The 19,969-nt window shown below is 42.9% G+C and overlaps 1 protein-coding gene across 1 annotated transcript; it reads right to left on the bottom strand.

The window, feature by feature from the left end:
- Positions 1 to 523: 523 nt before the first annotated feature.
- On the bottom strand, positions 524 to 19,315 carry thnsl1 (threonine synthase like 1). Its single transcript, XM_078227692.1, has 2 exons — positions 19,125 to 19,315; positions 524 to 2,994 (listed from the first exon to the last, which is right to left on the bottom strand). Exon 2 carries the CDS (start codon positions 2,961 to 2,963, stop codon positions 738 to 740), a length of 2,226 nt encoding a protein of 741 aa, XP_078083818.1. The 5' UTR covers positions 2,964 to 2,994; positions 19,125 to 19,315; the 3' UTR covers positions 524 to 737.
- Positions 19,316 to 19,969: the final 654 nt, after the last annotated feature.

Consider the following 19,969-nt stretch of genomic DNA (forward strand, 5'->3'; position numbering starts at 1 on the left):
CTTTGTTCTTTGTTACCGGAGCACCCGGAGGAAACCCACGTAGACATGGGGAGAAGGTGTAAACTCCACACAGTCACCCGAGGCCGGAATTAAACCCGTGTTCCTGGCACTGTGAGACAGCAGTGCTAATCACTGTGCTCCCTTCCCACCCATAAGCCTCCTTTTTCTGTTTTCCTTTAACTTTATTTTTTTGTCATCCAGGGCACAGAAGATGCCAAGTTTGTACCTGACCCATATCTTCCCCGCATGCCTTCCATTACTCAGACTGGAAAATGCAGCTGCAGGATAAAGCAGTCACTATCTGTTCTAGACCTCCGTTGAGCATGTTTACATTTAATATTCTCTGATCTCGTAACATAATTACTTTGAACAGAATTACGCTGTGGTCACTGTTAGCTGCATGATCGCGTACTGTAACATAATCCACTTTGCCCCTCTTAATTTCTCAGAACCAGATCCACAATTGCTCCCAACCTTGAAGTGCTTGTTCTTTATAATCTGTTAACAATAAAGATATTACACAGTGGATGAAGGAGCTTTAAAGGTCACAAAGCAACATAACATGATTGCATTTCAACGTGATCCAGCAACATCCAATAAACATAGCAGGACGTACAATAAATCTGTGTTTTTGAACCCTAGTCCAAAATGTAGAAGCAGCCTTCAACCCATTGCTCCTCAGTCTTGGATTGTGATGAGTCGGGAATTTTTTCGGCGAAAATCAAAGCAAGTACAGTTTAAGCAACTTTCATGAAATTCTGTTGAAGAAATCTTTCAATAGTGTCCATCATGTCACTCGGATCTGCTGGACAGACTTGGCTTTCCTGGGTGTGAACCTTTCCAAGCCTCTCCGTCACAGCTTTGTGAATAGCAGGCACGGGGTTTAGGGAGTTCAACATCTGGAGCTGATCAATTGGGCGGTGACTTATTTCATTAACCCTCAAAGCCTGTAGCACGGCAGCTGCAGATGTGCAAGGATGAGCTGTTGACACGATCACAACAGGACAGGCCCCATCATGCAGACGATCCGCGACCACTTTGGCCCCAGCCGTGTGCACATTCAGAATGTAGCCCGTGGACCTGTAAACAGAATAGATAGCAGCCAGGCACTCCTCCTCCGAGCACCAGTCTGACACAAAATGATGTTGAATTCTCCGCAGTAAAGTGTCTGGCACCTGGAAGTAGCATTGTTCTTCCAGCTGGGAAAACAGCTTGCTCACCAGCTGCCCATCACCATGTGAAACAAGGTGTAAATATCGCTCAACGCTGGAGGACTTGAGAACGTCTAATGTTGGAGACAAGGAAGCAGTCATACTTCTGCGCCTCAGATCATATTTGCCTGTCCTGATGAAATCAGTCAGCGTGTTATTTTGTGTCAAAGCACAAATAATTTTTCGAATCGGAATCCCCATGCATTTTGCATACACTGCTGTCAGTATGTTGCTAAAATTACCTGTGGGAATGCAAACATCTATCGTATCTCCAAAGGTGATTACACCTTGGTTGATAAGATCAAGGTAAGCAGAGGCATGGTAGACCACCTGTGGCAGCAGACAAGCCCAGTTTGTTGAGTTTGCATGGCACAAAGCCGTCCCATACTCAACGGTTAGGAAGCCCGTGTAGTCGGGATTTGTGAATATTTCTTTTACAGTCCTCCGACAGAAATCAAAGTCAGACTTGACACCGACAGCCTTTATATTTTCTGCTTTGTAGCTAATCATCTGTGCCTTCCAAATCTGGCTAATTCCCTCTTCGGGGAAGAATGAGAGAACTGCAATTCTTTGTTTGTCAGCATCACTGAGGCGAAAGAAACCGTCCAGAACAGCACTCCCTGTATCCCCAGATGTAGCCACTAGAATCAGATAATTGCAAGTTCTAGGCATGCAGTATGCAAATAGCTGGGGCAACATCTGCAACGCAAAGTCCTTGAAGGAAGCCGTGGGCCCATGAAACAATTCAAGAAGAAACTGACAGCCACTCAAATGTCTGACTGGTGCGATCTTGTTACAGGAAAAGTTCTGTCCATACGCTTTCACCACCATCTCCCGCAGGTTGGCAGCGAGGACATCATCGGGATGGATGCACTTCTCAAATAGGACTTGGGCCCGCTCACTGTAAGGAGCTCCCACCAATCTTTGCCACTCTCCAGCAGTCAATTCTGGAAGCCGACTAGCAGGCACGTAGAGGCCTCCATCCAAAGCCAGGCCTTCAATAACAATGTCAGTGAAGAAACTAGGGGCTTGTCTAAACTCAGAGTCTTTAGCTATACTTCTGGTGGAAGTAAATGTTCCAGAGTTAGAGTCCTGATACCTCTTTATAACATCAAGTACTTTCTCAGCAACTGCTTCGGCTGTGTCACCAGCTTGACAGAGGACACGTACATCGTACCACTGGTGGTAAAACTGGCGCCTGTACTGAAACATTTCCTGGATTGAAACACCAGGCCTCAGTCCTACAATATGATCAACGTTCATTCCTTCGAGTCTTTGCAGTACATCTTCAAGAGGCACGTCAAGGTAAACAACTATTCCATTCTTTTTCACGTGGTGCATACTGCAGCGATGCATAGGATTGGACCCAGTAAGAGAAATAATGCTCCTGGCAGTTGAAAGCTCCTGGAGGATTTGTCCTTCCTCTTGCAAGAATAGTTCCTCGCCAACCTCCTGCAGTTTCTGAGCCACACTCATCTGCCATGTCTTTTCGAGTACCTCATTAATGTCGATCACGGGAAGACCAGTGATCTGACCCACAAACACCGCGACTGTTGACTTCCCTGCGCCAGGAGCGCCTAGAAGAGCAATGTTCTTCTCACCAAGAAGTGAGCTAGGTATGGACAGCTTCGACTTAGCACGTTTAGAAAAATGGAACACTTTCGAACATGATAAAGCAATATTCCAGCTCATTGAAATTAAAGATTGATCACAGTGAAAAAGTCTGTGTGTCAGGTGAAGCAGCCTGGACATCCTGATCTTCAGTCAAACAAGTGCATAAGTTCTTAAATTGAAAAAAAGACAGAAAATATTAAAGCATCGTTAAGCTTCCTCAATGGAAAATAAAATAAGCAATAATCAAAAATCACCAATTTGTACTGCAATGAATAACAGCTTCATTATCTCATTTTCTACATTTATCATTTTCCAAAGATGTGAGAACTGTGCAATTATTCAGCACACAATTCAAATTTTTTAAAAACTCAATCTCGCCGCTTCTCTTACTCATTTCCAGCTTGTTGGTGGTCTGCAGTGTGAGGGCCTGATTCTTCTGAATTTGTCAAAAGTGAAACTACGCAGTCTTTCATGATGTAATCATTTGCTATGCTATTGAGAGGCCACACTGGAATTCAAAAGGGCTGGATTTGACTCCCGAGATAGGTAGCTCAACACTTGCCAGACCCACCTCAATAAAACGTACCTCCAAATGGCATGGTTTTCACTTGGGGATGCGTGGTGGGGGGGTGGGGGAGAGAGAGTCAGACCTGCTGACCCCTGAAGCAGAATGCAAGCCCAATGTCAACAGGGGCTGGTTAGGAGACCTGCTTCAGTTCACTGGGACTTTGTCCCAGTTGTTTTACTCAGTGAATGGTTACAGCATAGGAGGAGGCCATTCAGTCCAACGTGAGCTCATTGCAGTCTCACTTTCCTGCTAGGCCTTCTAGCAATAACCCTTCACACCACCCAATCTGCATAGCCCGTCATACCCTCCATTCCAACTCAGTCTCCACCCAGCGCCCTTGGCCTCTCATACCCTCCATTGTCATCTCCATAGCTATTTAACCAGTATACATCATAGTCAGACCTCAGGAAATATGCGGAGATGAAAAAATAAACTAAAAGCCCAACACCACTCTCAAAACTATACACTTGACAGTGAAAAGAACTCCTAATCATAAGATTCTTTCAAGTGGATAATCTCTTCTAAAAATAAACTTCTTTTGTACCCCAAAGACTGCTAAACCTTTAATAACATATTTAATCTGTCAATCAAACTGTGAACTCAGAACCCTCTGGTGAGTCAATTACAAGTTTTGAAAATCAGCCAAGCATTTATAATGTCAGGCCCTTATAGGCCTTATCTACCTTTTAAGAGCGTTTTAATCTACTCCATCAATTTGTGACTCTCACACTTTGGGTTAAGTTGCTTGCAGATGCCATAATGGGGTCTATTCTAACTCAGCACCGAGTTCAATAGTCCTGCTAAGAATGAGTTCCCTGCCTATGTGAATCACACCTTCTTCCGCCAAATATTGATCTGTCAGACATCTGTCCAAATCTGTGAAAACCTGACCCAAAAGTGGTGAAACTGCACTGACTAACCTCTGATACTGTCTGTTACACAATTTCTTTAACCAAAGGTTGAATTAATTTGTCATTGCACAGCAGTCAGCCTATTGAGACCATATTACAACAGATAAGGTACAATTATAATCCTCTACGATTCAAGTACTTCCAGAATACCAGGAGAAAACAAAATTGCCTTTCTAGCTTTATCCACAATAAAGCATTGATATTTTTCTGTATTAAAAAGAAACAAACCAGATAAAGCATGGAAATTACAAGTGTGTTTTTTGCTGCAGTATGCACATATGAAACTAGAGGGAGTATATTTGTTGTTTACAGGTTGTTTACAGGTAATGGGAGGTAGAGCCATCTGGTAAATTTACAAAGAAATGTGTATAATTGTGAAATGAAACAAAAGGTGTCTAAAGAAATACACCAAGACTAAAAATACTTGGTCCTAGCATTACTAATGCAATATATAAACTTTTTAGAACTCAGAAAGTTACTTCATTGCAAAAATCACTCGAACTAATTACATTATTTTACATCAACCTTGAACCACATGCTAAGTATAAAACCAAGGTAGGAATATATAAATTGGTGAATAAAAAAAGCAGGATGAAAAAGGGATGTAAAAATGAATCAGTGAAAGAAATGAAAATAAATCATTAGAAATAAAAACTGGGTGAAGGTGGAGGAGGGTGTTCACAGCCTGGAGTTGTTGAACTCAATGTTAAGGCTGGAAGACTATTCTAGAAAGGATATTATTAAACTAGAAAGAGTGCAGAAAAGATTTACTAGGATGCTACCGGGACTTGATGGATTGAGTTATAAGGAGAGGCTGGATAGACTGGGACTTTTTTCCCTGGAGCATAGGAGGCTTAGGGGTGTTCTTATAGAGGTCTATAAAATAATAAGGGGCATAGATCAGCTAGATAGTCAATATCTTTTCCCAAAGGTAGGGGAGTCTAAAACTAGAGGACATAGGTTTAAGGTGAGTGGGGAGAGATACAAAAGGGTCCAAAGGGGCAATTTTTTCACACAGAGGGTGGTGTGTGTCTGGAACAAGCTGCCAGAGGTAGTAGTAGAGGCGGGTACAATTTTGTCTTTTAAAAAGCATTTAGACAGTTACATGGGTAAGATGGGTATAGAGGGATATGGGCCATATGCAGGCAACAGGGACTAGCTTAAGGGTTTAAAAAAAGGGCGGCATGGACAAGTTGGGCCGAAGAGCCTGTTTCCATGCTGTAAACCTCTATGACTCTATGACAATGACTCTAAGACTGTAACATGAGGATGAAGTGCTGTTCTTCTGCTTTGAATTGGGTCTCACTGGAACACTGAAGCAGGCCACAGATGGACATGTGGATAAAAATAAAATACTGTCGATGCTGGAATCTGAAACAAAAACAGAAAATGCTGGAACATCTCAGCAGGTCTGATACCATCGTTGGAGAGAGAAAAAAATGTTTTGGGTCTGGATGACTCTCCGTCAGAGCATGTGAACATGAGAACAGGATGGTGTGTTGAAGATCTGGGTCCTGTTTGCGTACGGACTGAAGATGTGCTGCAAAGCCGTCACTCAATCTGGGTTTAGTCTCTCTAATGTAGAGGAGACTGCATTCGGAGCGCTGCTTCATCCAAAAAATGTTTAGTCCCTTGGATGGTGAGCAGGGAGGAGATAAAGGGGCTGGTGTCACACCTTCTACAATTGCATGAGAAGGGGCCAAGCGAAGGGGGTGAGGTGTTGGGGTGATGGAGTGGACCAGGGTATCCCGGAGGGGATGGTCCCTGCAGAATGTTGATAGGGGGAGTGAGGGGAGACGTGTCGAGTAGTGGCATCATGCTGGAGTTAGCAGAAATGGCGGAGGATGATCCTTTGATTGTGGAGGCTACTGGAATGAAAAATGAGGACAAGGGGGACCCTATTCTGGTTTTGGGAGGGGGAGGAGGGGGTGAGAGCAATGGCACAGGCGATGGTTCGGACATAGCTGAGAGCCCTGGGGATGGGAAACCATGATTAAGGAAGAAAGAAGTCAGCAGCGCTGATTTGGGAAGGAATAAATAAATTGGAGTAAACAGATTAAAAACTGTGAATTTAATGTTATATCTCTACAATTTACTTGAGTTTAAGAGCTTTAAAAATTTAAACTCTAAACTATACTCTTGGAACATTACAATATTGCCTACTCTTTAAAAACACTTCATTCAAAAACATTTTACAGTTAATGTCCTGAAGTTGCAAAAGGTGTTATATAAATGAAAGTTCTTTCTTTAACATATTGGCGGTACTAAAATCATTCTGCTTGTTGAGCAGAGGTAAGGTAGGGCCATCTATCAGCCATGTTAAGCTACACACCTAATTCCAAAATGAAACAAAACATTTCCTCAAGGAGCATGGGAGTTCAATAAAGATGTCCGTGTCCATTATTAATGGTGTCTATATAATTGAGAAGTATTCCCACTGAAGACATCTTAACTGCACAAACCTAAAGACCTTAACTAAATAGCGTGGCTTCCAGGAAAGGAAGCGTAGACATCTAATGAACATGGCAGATTGCATGCCAGATACGTACACATTTTACTCGGTTACTGGATGTAACATCTTTTATGTATTGCCTGACAACCGTGTTTACGTTGGAGCTGAAATATGGCCCTCTCCTCACCAAATCGCCAAAGTTCCCAATGTATGTGTTTTTTCTTAATATAAAATAGGAGCAGGAGGAGACCATAATAGCTTCACCACAACCTATGGGTATCTGACTAGTACCGACCTCACACTGATGTTTTCTTTAGCGCTCTTGTCAGTGGCCATCCTTGATTTTAATACAGAGTACAAAAAACAATTTTGTAAAGTAGCAGATAACAGATGGCAAGTTACGTAAAAGATAAGAGAATCAGTGGTTTATGGAAATGAACCAACCTCTCTGCGAATGCTGCAGACTGTAAACCACCTGTCCCTGATTAGGGGTTGCCAACTTTGGTTGGATATATTCCTGGAGACCTCATCACATGACCGTCTTCCTCTAAAACATCCTGCCCCCACCCCACCCATCGCCAACACATTAATAACAAAAAAACTTTTTAAATAAGTGTTCAATCTGTAATTTCTGGATACTTTAGAATAATTCTGGAGAGTTGGCAATCTAATATACATTTGATTAATGCGAAGCATGTCTTTTCTGAACCACCTTAAAAAGAATGATACAATTGCAGAATTAAACATCGCAATTCAGCACAATTTGCTTCTGGAAGGGGTTAGTCTCGGGCTAAAGCTCAGTGACTGAAGTTATATAACAAATCACAGGAAAGACAAAGCTGTGCCATTGATGTTTCGCCTGGTCAGCCTTTTCCCAGTTGGTAGAACTTGTGCCTAAATCAGAATTCAAGCCTCACTACAGAGACTTCAGCAAAATTCCAGCAGTACTAAGGCAATGTTGTACTGTCACAAGAGCTGTCTTACAGATGAAGTATCTAATCAAGCCCTGGTCGGCCCCTTCAGGTGGACAGTAATGATCATGTGGCAGTATTAGAAGACAACCAGGAAAGTTCATAGAATCATAGAATCCCTACAGTGCAGAAGAGGCCATTCGGCCCATTGAGTCTTCACCGACTCTCTGATCTTACCCAGACCCTCTCCCCTGCCCTATCCCCATAACACCACAACTTTCCCATGGCTAATCCATCTAACCTAAGGGGCAATTTACCATTTTCAATCCACCTTACTGCACATCTTTGGACTGTGGGAGGAAACTCCACACAGACAGTCACCCAAGGCCGGAATTGAACCCGGGTCCCTTGAGCTGTGAGGCAGACGTGCTAACGACTGTGCCATCCGTGTTCTCTTGATGTCCTGGCCAATATTTATCACTTAAGCAACAATCAGATTATCTAGTCATTTATTTCACTATTGATTGTGGGACACCGAAATGCATAAAATGGTTCCCTCATTCCCTGGTCAGTTTCGCTCAGTTGACTGGAGAGCTGGTTAGTGATACAGAGCTATGCCAACAGCATGGGTTTAATTCCTATGATGTGGAGATGCCGGCGTTGGACTGGGGTAAGCACAGTAAGAAGTCTCACAACACCAGGTTAAAGTCCAACACAAGGTAGGACTACCAGTTGGACTTTAACCTGGTGTTGTGAGACTTCTTACTGTTCAATTCCTATACCAGCTGAGGTTACTAATGAAGGCCGTCCTTCACAACCTTGCCCCTCACCTGAGATGTGGGGATCCTCAAGTTAAAATCATCACCAGTCTATGGTCATCTGGGACTATGGCGACTTTACTTTTACGTTACAACACTGAGTTAATTTCAAAAGTACTTAGTTGGAGGTAAACTACTCTAGGGTGTCCTGAGGTTGTGAAAGAGGCTATATAAATATTTTTCTTTCACCCTAACCAAAACCCCACTTGTGGCACACTTAGCAGTGTGTACCGCCATGCATGATGTTCTGCATTCCATGTTAAAAGTTACACCGTCTTCACTTAGGAGAAGCATTGAGCATATATGTTAAATAAAATGTTCTTGCACATAGTAATTACAATATGCTGAAAAATAGGAAGTACAAGCTTCCTATTTGCAACGATTGAGACACAATTACTTACACATCAGGTAGGGCAATGTTACAAATTAGTTACATGCAGCTACCTACATCCCCAGTGATACCTGACACTTAACAAATCAAATCTGCTCCACCAATTCCAGTGTATTCATTGATACACACATGGGAGTGACTTGGAGCTAGTAAATCTCACGTCAGGGATCTGATAAATCACAAACTCTTCGAACTTCAAATCGTGGATGATACTGTCTGGCGATCTCTCCCGGGAATCTGTGGAACCTTATCACAGGTGCAATGATGTTTTTAAACTGCTTTAGCATTAAGTGAACCCATGGCTGGTGCAGAGTCTTTTGAGTAGTTCCCTTCATCTTCTTAATTTTCCTGGGCAATTAAAATCACAATTAATCTCAGGTTTAATTATTACCTGTACTTTTGAAACTATGTCACTGACAGTCATAGCTCAGAGATCCCAGAGAATTAAGTTGCAAGGCAAAGGGGAAATTATCAATATCTGTGACAAACACAGCATCCGAGAATGGGCCTAAACAGCATGGATTTTTCTACATGTTTCAAGGTTTAGTAACTTTCGGAGAACCTAAACTTTTAAGATGTTTGTGGAGCTTCACAGAATATTCTTCCGTTACTGCAGGTTACTTAGAGGGGAGGTGCAGGGAAATCCACTTTCATTGAATCCCTACAAAGCAGAAAGTGGCCATTCGGCCCATCGAGGCTGCACCGACCAGAACCCCAGCCAGGCCGTATCCCTGTCACCCCATGTATTTACCCTGTTAATCCCTCGACACTAAGGGGCAATTTAGCGCGGCCAATCAACCTAAATTGCACATCTTTGGAGTGTGGGAGGAAACCGGAGCACCCGGAGGAAACCCATGTAGACACGGGAGAATGTGCAAGCTCCATACAGGCCGGGTCTCTGGCGCTGTGAGGCCACAGTGCTACCCACTCTGCCACCTTGTTGCCTCTTTGTTGGACCATAAACAAACTCTTCCAATAAACACCAGTTTCATTTAGGTCTATAAACTTCAAGATAATTATATTTTGTTATTATCCAAAGGAGGGCAATTTCAGCCCCCTGTTTTCAGCAGGCGGGAAAGCTGGAGGACAGGAACCCCATTTGCTTCATTTAAATACACTTAGCCGGCTTCCCCGCTACATGTAGGGGATTTCCCCCTGCCAGCGTGACATCACGTCGGGTGGATTTAGAACAGGTCTTCATAAAAACAGGGACCTGGTGAACTGATCCCACTGGGGTCGCAGAGGTAAGTACAGCCCCAAGGTGGGGGAGGGCCATGCCTCGGCATTGCCCCGGCACTGTCCCCTGGCACTGCCTTGGGGTGGGGGCCTTGTGTTGGGGAGGTTCAGGTTTCCCTGGAGAAGATGAGGTGTTCCTTGTCCATCAGAACATTCCTCTTTTAATAAAGATCTGTCAAGAGCCGAGGTTGCTGACAGGATGGGTCCATTCAGAGCCCGCCCTGCCAGCATGACCTCATGAGACCCAGCTCTTAACATTTTATCTAAGTGTTTAAAAATGTGAAAGGAAAAGCCAGTAAGGCAGCGAGTGGAATGCCCTCCACTTTTCCCAACAGAGACAACACTTAGGAAAAAAATTGAAAAATGGTGTCTGTATATTTACATCATTTTGAATGACACTGATCTAATAATTCTATGTGCAATTATAGCTTTTTCGGAAAATTAGAATAATTTTTTAAAATTCTGGTAAAATATAGTCACGACAATATTTTTGCTTAAAAATGTTGGTGCTCAAATGTTATGTAGATGGTCAAAATTTACAATCTAGATGAAGACAACATTTAGTTAAAATCATGCATATACAAAGCCAGCCAATCCTTGATTTCTTTCATGTGCAGCCTGTCCTTTGTCTAATTATTCTAGTTACTGTAGGTCGACTAAAATTGTTGCCTTCATCCAATTAGGAGACAATCAAATACATGAAACTTGACTCTGAAACAGAATGTCACCCACAAAAGCCAGTATCCCTAGCAACAAGGCTTAGCAGCAATTATTCCCTCATGGGAGGATTATTCTTTCAATAATCAACCGGCATTTCAATATTTAATAGAAGGTAAAAGCTATCTTGCGATGTGTCACGAGAAGTAATTCAATCATTTAACATCATCCTCATATCTTTGTTTCTCTAAAATAAAGAAATTGAGTAAAGGCAGACTGGAGTTCTCTCAAGAAATGTACACTGACATTAATATGTCTATGCAGGATTTTTAACATTTCCACAAAGCTATTACTGTACATAAAGCAATCCCCAGTCATGTCTCTAGTTACGTGGTTGTCACTACTTTTGGGGACCAGCCTTTCAGGACTGACTTAATACTTCTTTCCAAAGGATTTGATGACAGAATAATAATCAACCCATTCAAAAATAACTTGTCTATGAAGCACTTTTGCGATGTTACACCACAATGAGATGTTGCATGAACATGAGCATTGCTATCTGTTATTAGATAGTTGGAGTATGTAGTATTAGAACACAGAAAGCAGGTCATTCAGCCCAACTGGTGCCTTCTACTGTTTATGTCCCACATGATCCTCCTCTGCCCATCTTCATCAACTCAATTAACACTTCTATTCCATGTCTTTATCTAGCTCCCCCTTAAAAACAAATGGATTGGATGCTGAACAAGTGGCATTCTTTGTCTTGGATAGCACCAAATACACAGGAAGCTCACTACCATCCACGACAAAGCAGCCCACTTCAACAGGACCACATCTACCACATTAAACATTCACTCCCTCCACCATCACTGCACAGTGGCAGCAGTGAGTGCCATCTATAGGATGCACCACAGCAACTTGCCAAGGCTTCTTTGACAGCACTTTCCAACCCTGAAAGCAGATCATAGAAAGAAAGATCATAGAAACCCTACAGTGCAGAAGGAGGCCATTTGGCCCATCGAGTCTGCACCGACCACAATCCCACCCAGGCCCTACCCCCACATATTTACCTGCTAACCCTCTAACCTACACATCTCAGGACTCTAAGGGGCAATTTTTATCCTGGCCAATCAACCTAACCCACACATCTTTGGACTGTGGGAGGAAACCGGAGCACCCGGAGGAAACCCACGCAGACATGAGGAGAATGTGCAAACTCCACACAGACAGTGACCCGAGCCGGGAATCGAACCCAGGACCCTGGAGCTGTGAAGCAGCAGTGCTAACCACTGTGCTACCGTGCCGCCCCAGATGCATGGGAACACTATACCACATGGCCTCCCGCAGAAGATGGTACACCACTTTCTCAAGGGCAGTTAATGATATGCAATAAATGCTGGCTTTGTCAGTAATGTTCACATTCCAAGGATGAATAAAGATCACAGCTAGAATTCTCCGGCCATTCGTGCCGGCGGGGCTTTCAGGTTCCGCTGGCAGCGCACCCCTGCCCGCGGGTTTCCCGCCAGTGTGGGGTGACGTCAATGGAAATTCCCATTGACAGCAGCGAGACCAGAGAATCTCACTGTTAGCAAACAATGCACCACCTCCCGCCAGCGGGGAACACATGGCCGGGAAGCCGGTGAATCTTGCCCAACACCTATGTTAGTCAATGACAATAAATCCAAGAGATAGCGAGTTTCACATCATCACCATTCAAAGTAAGATTCTCCTGGATTCTCTATTGGCAGGGACCCAGGTTCAATTCTGGACTTGGGTGACTGTCTGTGTGGAGCTTGCATGTTCTCCCATGTCTGTGTGGGTTTCCTACCACACTCCAAATATGTGCAGTTAAGTTGATTGGCTAAAATGTACCTTATTGTCAGGGGGATTTGCAGGGTAAATACATGGGGTTGCAGGGATAGGGCCTGGGTGGGATTGTTGTCAGTGCAGGTTTGATGGGCTGAATGGCCTCCTTCTGCACTGTCTATGAATGACTATCATAAATTGATGGCCCTTAGCACTAGTTTTTCCTGAAAGTGGAAATACCTGAGTCCTCCCTCTTTAGAATCTTAAAGACCTCGATTAGGTCACCCTTCAGTCTTTTTACCAGAGAAATTATTCCTCGTTTTATATTTCCTCATATGTTTAACCTCTCAGTTCTGTTATCGATCTAGTACATCTGTATTGCACCTTCTCTACTACCTCTATATCCATTTTATAACATGGAGGTTCCAACAGTGCACAATACTTTCAAGTGTGGTCTAAACAAGGTTTGAAGCAAGTTTATCAGAGCCTTTCTGCTTCTCAGTTTTATTCCTTGGGAAATGAACACTCATGTTGTTTGCTTCTTTTGGCCTATTTGATTTGTGTCACTGCTTTCAGTGATTTGTGTATTTGGACCCCACAAAATTCATTGTTTAGATATTTTTCTGCTACATCTGAGAGTTAGGATCCAATCACGTTTCTTGCACGCAATACTAAGCTAAATGGTCTACTGCTCCATCCCATTTTTTAAATAAATGGATCACATTAGCTGTCAGCCAGTCATCTAGTGCTATTCCCTTTTCTAATGATTTTTACATATGTGTAATAATGCATCAGCCAGCTCTTCTTTAACTTCTTTTAATGCATGTGCACAGACCAGTTTATCCTAAGTTTGATTAATTTTTTACATATCACAATCCATTCCCTCTTAAATGTCTTTATATCCTTTTTGGATATTTTCTTTTAAAGTCATGTCAACCCGCCTAGTCTTCTTGGTAAATCATAGAACCATAGACTTCCTACAATGCAGAAGAAGGCCGTTTGGCCCATCGAGTCTGCACCGACCACAATCCTACCCAGGCCCTATCGCCATAACCCCACATATTTATCCTGCTAATCTCCCTGACACTAAGGGACAATTTACCATGGCCATGTCTGGAGTATGGGAAGAAACTGGGACACCCAGAGGAAACCCACGCAGACACGGGAAGAACGTGTCAACTCCACACAGTCAGTCGCCTAAGGCTGGAATTGAAGCTGGGTCCCTGGCGCTGAGGCAGCAGTGTGCCACTGTGCCACCCCTGCCAAGGCAAAGTAATTATTTAATATGTCAGCCATTTCTCTGTCATTACTTATGAATTTATCATGTGTATCCCTCAGCCCCATCTAAATCCTATTTTTTCTTTTGTCCAAAGATGTGCCGGTTAGGTTGATTGGCCAAGTTAAAAATTGCCCCTTAGAATCCTAAAATGCGTAGGTTAGAGGGATTAGCGGGTAAATATGTGCGGGTAGGGCCTGGGTGGGATTGTGGTCGGTGCAGACTCGATGGGCCAAATGGCCTCCTTCTGCACTGTAGGGTTTCTATGATTTCTATTTGTGTGTCTGTCGAACATCTTACAGTTCGCTTTTATATTCCTTGATAATTTTATGATGCAGTTTATCTCTGCCATTCTAATTGTTGGGCGGCATGGTGCCAGTGGACGGCACAGTGGCACAGTGGTTAGCATTGCTGCCTCACAGCACCAGGGACCCGGGTTCGATTCCTGGCTTGGGTCACTGTCTGTGTGGAGTTTGCATGTTCTCCCCGTGTCTGCGTGGGTTTCCTCCGGGTGCTCCGGTTTCCTCCACACTCCACAAACGTGCTGGTTAGGTGGATTGGCATTGCTAAATTCTCCCACTGTGTGCCCAAACAAGCGCCGGAGTGTGGTGACTAGGGGATTTTCACAGTACCTTCATTACAGTGCTAATATAAGCCTACTTGTGACTAATATATAAACTTTAAACTTTGTTTTTTTTATTTCTTTCTTCATCTTTTCATTGTGCCTTTAGTGGTCCTCTCCTTTGTTGTCGATGTATAATTATTTTTCTTTAGTATCAGTTTAGCCCTTTCTCTTTATTCATCCACGGTGTATAGGTTCTGATCAGTTTGTTCTTGTTTTTTGGTGGAGTTCTCCTGGATTCTATTAAGCAGTATTTTAAATGTTTCCCACATCAGTTCTATTTCTTTCTTTATCATAAATTTACCCAGGTTACTTTCCCTAGCTCCATTCTCATCACCTTCAAATAAGCTTTTATTTCCCAATTTATTAAACATAAGAACATAAGAACTAGGAGCAGGAGTAGGCTATCTGGCCCCTTGAGCCTGCTCCGTCATTCAATAAGATCATGGCTGATCTTTTTGTGGACTCAGCTCCACTTACCCACCCGCTCACCATAACCCTTAATTCCTTTATCGTTCAAAACTTTATCTATCCTTGCCTTAAAAATTACTTAGGTGTTTGTCTTACTTATGTTTGTCTCAATCATTTTCTTAAACCTCATTCTGTTGCGATTGATAGATTATCTACAGACAATATGTACTGGCTTTTTATATAAAATCTACTTAGACAGTTACCATAAATGCACGAGAGGGATTGACGATCTTAAGGTATAAGATCTTAAGGCTGACAAATACTAGCCCAGTAACAATTATACTCAGTAACATATATGAATGAACAGAGGTCCACTCCCAGCTATTTTTAACTGTTTTGAGAGCTTGCACATTACTAGCACTCAGAACATTTAACACAGACTGTATATGCGTATGAAATTACTAGGAGCTCCATTGTGTTGTTGCAAAATGAAAATCACTCCACAGTGACGCAGAAGTAGCAGTATTATTGATTCTTTCATCTGTCTGAGTCATGAAAATAAAGAGTGTCAAAATTGGCTTGTGACAGTCATCTTCTTTTCAATCAAACAAATCTCACAAGTAGCTGTTCTCTGATTTTGCCATTTATCCAACAGGGGTAAGGGCATTTATGTATTTTTATTTCCCTATAGAACAATGAGCCAAGCAATAGGTAACAATGAAGGGAGGGTGGGTGGAGATTGTTGCAGATGTTTATTGGACATGATGAGATGGGCAAGACAGATGGAAATTGATGCATAGAAATTTGAGTACTTTAAAAGGAAGAATTAGTTGTGATATAAATTCAATGGTACAATGTGGATATAGAGAGACATACAGAAATCTTTGAAGGTGGCAGGCTAAGTTGATAAGGTTGCTAAAATAGCACGTGGGATTCTTCCAATGAGAAAGGGGAGGTGATGGCCTAGTAAGGGGAGATGATGGCCTAGTGGTATTATCGCTAGACTATCAATCCAGACTATTAATCCAGAAACTCAGCTAATGATCTGGGGACCCGGGTTCAAATCTCACCACAGTAGATGGTAGAATCTGAATTCAATAAAAAGAATCTGGAATTAAAAATCTACTGATGACCATGAAACCATTGTCAACTGTTGGAAAAACCCATCTGGTTCGCTAATGTCCTTTAGGGAAGGAAACCTGCTATCCTTACCTGGTCTGGCGTACATGTGACTTCAGAGCCACAGCAATGTGGTTGACATTCAACTGCCCTTGGGCAACTCAGGATGAGCAATAACTGCTGGCCAGCCAACGATGCCCATGTCCCACAAATGAATAAAAAAAGAAATAGAAGCATAGAGTAAGGCAAGGAGGTTATGCTAACCCTTTATAAGTATTGTATCTGACTCTAGGATGTTAATGCCTTGGACAGGGCATGGAGGAGATTTACTGGAATTATACCAAGGATGAGGAAGTTCAGTTACGCTGAGAGACTAAATAAACTAGGATTGCTCTTAAACCTTTTTGCTCCAAGAGTAGATTTGGTAGAGGGGTTCAAAATTGTGTGATGTTTTGATAGATTAGATGGGAAACAGTTACCATAAGCAACTGACATAGAAATCAGAGACCACAGGTAGAAGACAATTAGCAAAAGAGCAAAGGAGAGATGAGAAGGTTTGTTATGCAGCGTAGGGTGGAAAGAGATTCAACAGTGATTTTTTTTTATTCATTCGTGGGACATGGGCGTCATTGGCTGGCCAGTATTTATTGCCCATCCTTAGTTGCCTGAGTGCTGTTGAGAGTCAACCACATTGCTGTGGCTCTGGAGTCACATGTGGACCAGACAAGGTAAGGATGGCAGACTTCCTTCCCTAAACGGCATTAGTGAACTAGATGGATCTTTCTGACAATCGACAATGGTTTCAGTGACCAATAAATTCTTAATTCTGGGTTTTTTTATTGAATTCAAATTCTACCACCTGCCGTGGCGGGATTCGAAGCCGGGTCGCCAGAACATTAGCTGTGTTTCTGGGTTAATAGTTTAGCGATAATCCCACAATGTACAAGAAATGCAAAAATTTGCATGGCTATCAAGAAATAGGAGGTGATCAAGACTGACGAGACAGCTCTTTCAAAGTGCTGTCACAGATACAATGGGCCAAACAGCCTCAGTCTGTGCTGTCAGGTTCCGAACTCGGCTCATATCCAGGAGGTTTCACAACACAAGTTTCAAGCACCTCATCCTCACTGTCCTATCAGTGGTCACCCAATACTGTCATCCTCAGGGTGCACCTCATTCCGACAGCTATTGGAAAGCAGTTACTTTTATGTCTTATTGATTCTTGACTGTCAGTCAAATAACGCCTTTCCCCTAATGTGGACTTCCTCTGGATGCTCCGGTTTCCTCCCACAGTCCGAAAATGTACAGGTTACATGAATTGGCCGTGCTAAATTCTCCCTCAGTGTACCCAAGCAGGTGCTGGAGTGTGGTGACTAGGGGATTTTCACCGTAACTTCATTGCAGTGTTAATGTAAGCCTACTTGTGACTCATAAATAAACTTTACTTTAAGTTGTCTTCACCTCACTATAGCTGCTGGGTTGTGTGAAGCTGGGGAACCCCAGCTGGCCGCAGTTAACCAACAACAACTTATTTTCATATAACACCTCTAATGCAATAAAACATCCTAAGACACACCAAATAAAATTATCAAAACAGAATATGACACTGAGCCACATATGGAGGGCTAATGTAGATGAGCAAAAATGTTATCAAAGAGGTAGTTCTTAAAACAGGAAAGTGAGACACAGAGATGGAAAGGTGTAGGGAGGAAATTCTTAAACTTAGGGCCTAGGCAACTGATAACACTCCAATGTTGGAGCTTTTAAAATACAAAGCTCCGAATCTTAAACATTTTAAAAACCTCCTGGGAGGAGGTTAGCTTCCCATCCCTTGTCCTGCTTGTGTAAAATCCAAAGATTGGCAAGTTGGAACCATCTACCCCTCACACTTTGATTTGTTACCGATTTAAACTCCCGACCGATACCCAGACCCAACTTTTTAACCATTAAACCATCCCCCTATGATTCTACAACTGAAAATGGTTTTATCGTGTCTCTTTTGGAGGGCTACATAGTAGAAATCGGGGTGCAAATAAAGCAGAATAATTAAACCTTTTGATGGGTCAGACTCTTAAAAATATAGGCCGGAATTTTCTGACCTCGCCCACAGCTGGGATTCTCCGGTGCCGCAGCTGTGAACGGAGGTTTGGCTGAGTGCCAAATTCCACGTTCTCGCTGGCAATGGTAGCAGGGAGACTGGAGAATTCTGGCCATATACTCACCCGCTGTGACTGCAATATAAAAACAACTAAAGTAAAATGTATTGCAGTGGCTATCGGTGCCGTGACATGGTGGTTGTAACCCACGTAACATATTGCTCTGGTAGCAATAGTGCACAGGCTGGGACATAACTATCAGCACATGTTAGTTGACTATGAAAGAGTTATTGGGTGATGCTTGTTGATCATACCCATAGTTAGTTAGCGAGCAATATAGGTTAGCAGGCAGCAGTTCATTATCAGGCGATAGTGGTTTACCAAGCAGCGGGTAGTTTCTGAACAATAGTTGGTTAAGGGGCAGCAGCTGGTCACTAACAAATAGTTACTTACCAAGCAGTGATTAGTTACTGAGATTAATTATTTACCTGGCAGTAGTTAGTTAGTTTCCTGGCAGCAGTTGGTACTAAACAATAGATAGTTACCTGATAGTGGATGATACTCAGCAGTGGTTGATTTGGTTAGTTATGGCTATGGTTAGTTGCTAACTGGTAGTTAGTTACTGGGCAGTAATTGGTCACCGAACAGTAGTTAATTACCAGGTGTGATTAGTTACAATAACAGTTATTGGTTATTGCAGTTAGTTACTGTGTGGTTGTTAGTTACTTTGCAGTGGTTTATTACTGAGCGGTAACAGTTAACAGGCAATGGTTAGTTACTGTGTGGTTGTTAGTTACTGAATAGTAAACAGTTACCAGGCAGTGGTTAGTTGCCGGCAATGGGTTAGTTACTGAATGGTAAAATGTTATCAGGTAATGGTTAGTTCAGTTACCGGACAGTGGTTAGTTACTGAATGGTTGTTAATTACCCTTGCAGTGGATAGTTGCTGAGTAAACTATTGCCTGAGTTAGCAGGCAATGCTTCGTTCCTGAGCTGTTGTTAGTTACCGGACAGTTGTTACTTACTAAATGGTAAACAGTCGCTGGATACTGGTTAGTTGCTGAGTGATTTAGTTCCTGGGCAGTGAGTCTCTGGCTGCTCCTGGGGTGAAGCAATGATCCGGGCCGGAGCGGGGCGCGGGAGGCCGGGGTTGCAGCGGCCCGATCTCCCCGGGTGCGGGCTGAGCTTTACCCGGAGGAGGTTGCGGATCTCCGCCGGAGTCTGGGGTTAATGGACGGCCTCAGAAGCTGCAGCTGAATGGGAACTGAAATGAGGCGGCAGCCGCCTCCCGCTGTGTGTGAATAGATTTCTAATTCATTCTGCTCTCAATCCAAACAGAAATATCCCAGTCCCTCTCCTAACAGTACATATATATATATATATAGTCAGTAAATAAAACAACATGTAATGGTGTGCAATAGTTTTCAAATCCCTATTTCCCATTGCAATAACTCCTAGATATCTGTGCTGCTCTAATCCTGGTCTCTGCAGAATCCACAATTGGATTTAAAGTTTATTTATTAGTCACAAGTAGGCTTACATTAACACTGCAATGAAGTTACTGTGAGAATCCCCTAGTTGCCACACTCTGGCATCTGTTCGGGTACACAGAGAGAATTTAGCATAGGCAATGCACCTAACCTTCACGTTTTTCGGACTGTGGGAGAAAACTGGAGCACCTAGACGAAACCCACGCAGACACGGGGAGAACGTGCAGACTCCGCACAGTGACCCAAGCCGGGAATCAAATCCATACCTGAACGAAAAAACATAAGAAATAGGAGATGGAGGCTATGGAGGTCCATCGAGCCTTGTCAACCATTCAATATATTCAGTGCTAATTTGTTTGTGTCCTTCATTCCACTTTCCT

Source organism: Mustelus asterias, chromosome 2 (genome assembly GCF_964213995.1).
Source record: "Mustelus asterias chromosome 2, sMusAst1.hap1.1, whole genome shotgun sequence".
NCBI lineage: Eukaryota > Metazoa > Chordata > Chondrichthyes > Carcharhiniformes > Triakidae > Mustelus > Mustelus asterias.

Coding starts and splice junctions, on each gene's coding strand:
- thnsl1 (XM_078227692.1), bottom strand. CDS start 2,963: ATGTCCAGGCTGCTTCACCTGACACACAGACTTTTTCACTGTGATCAA.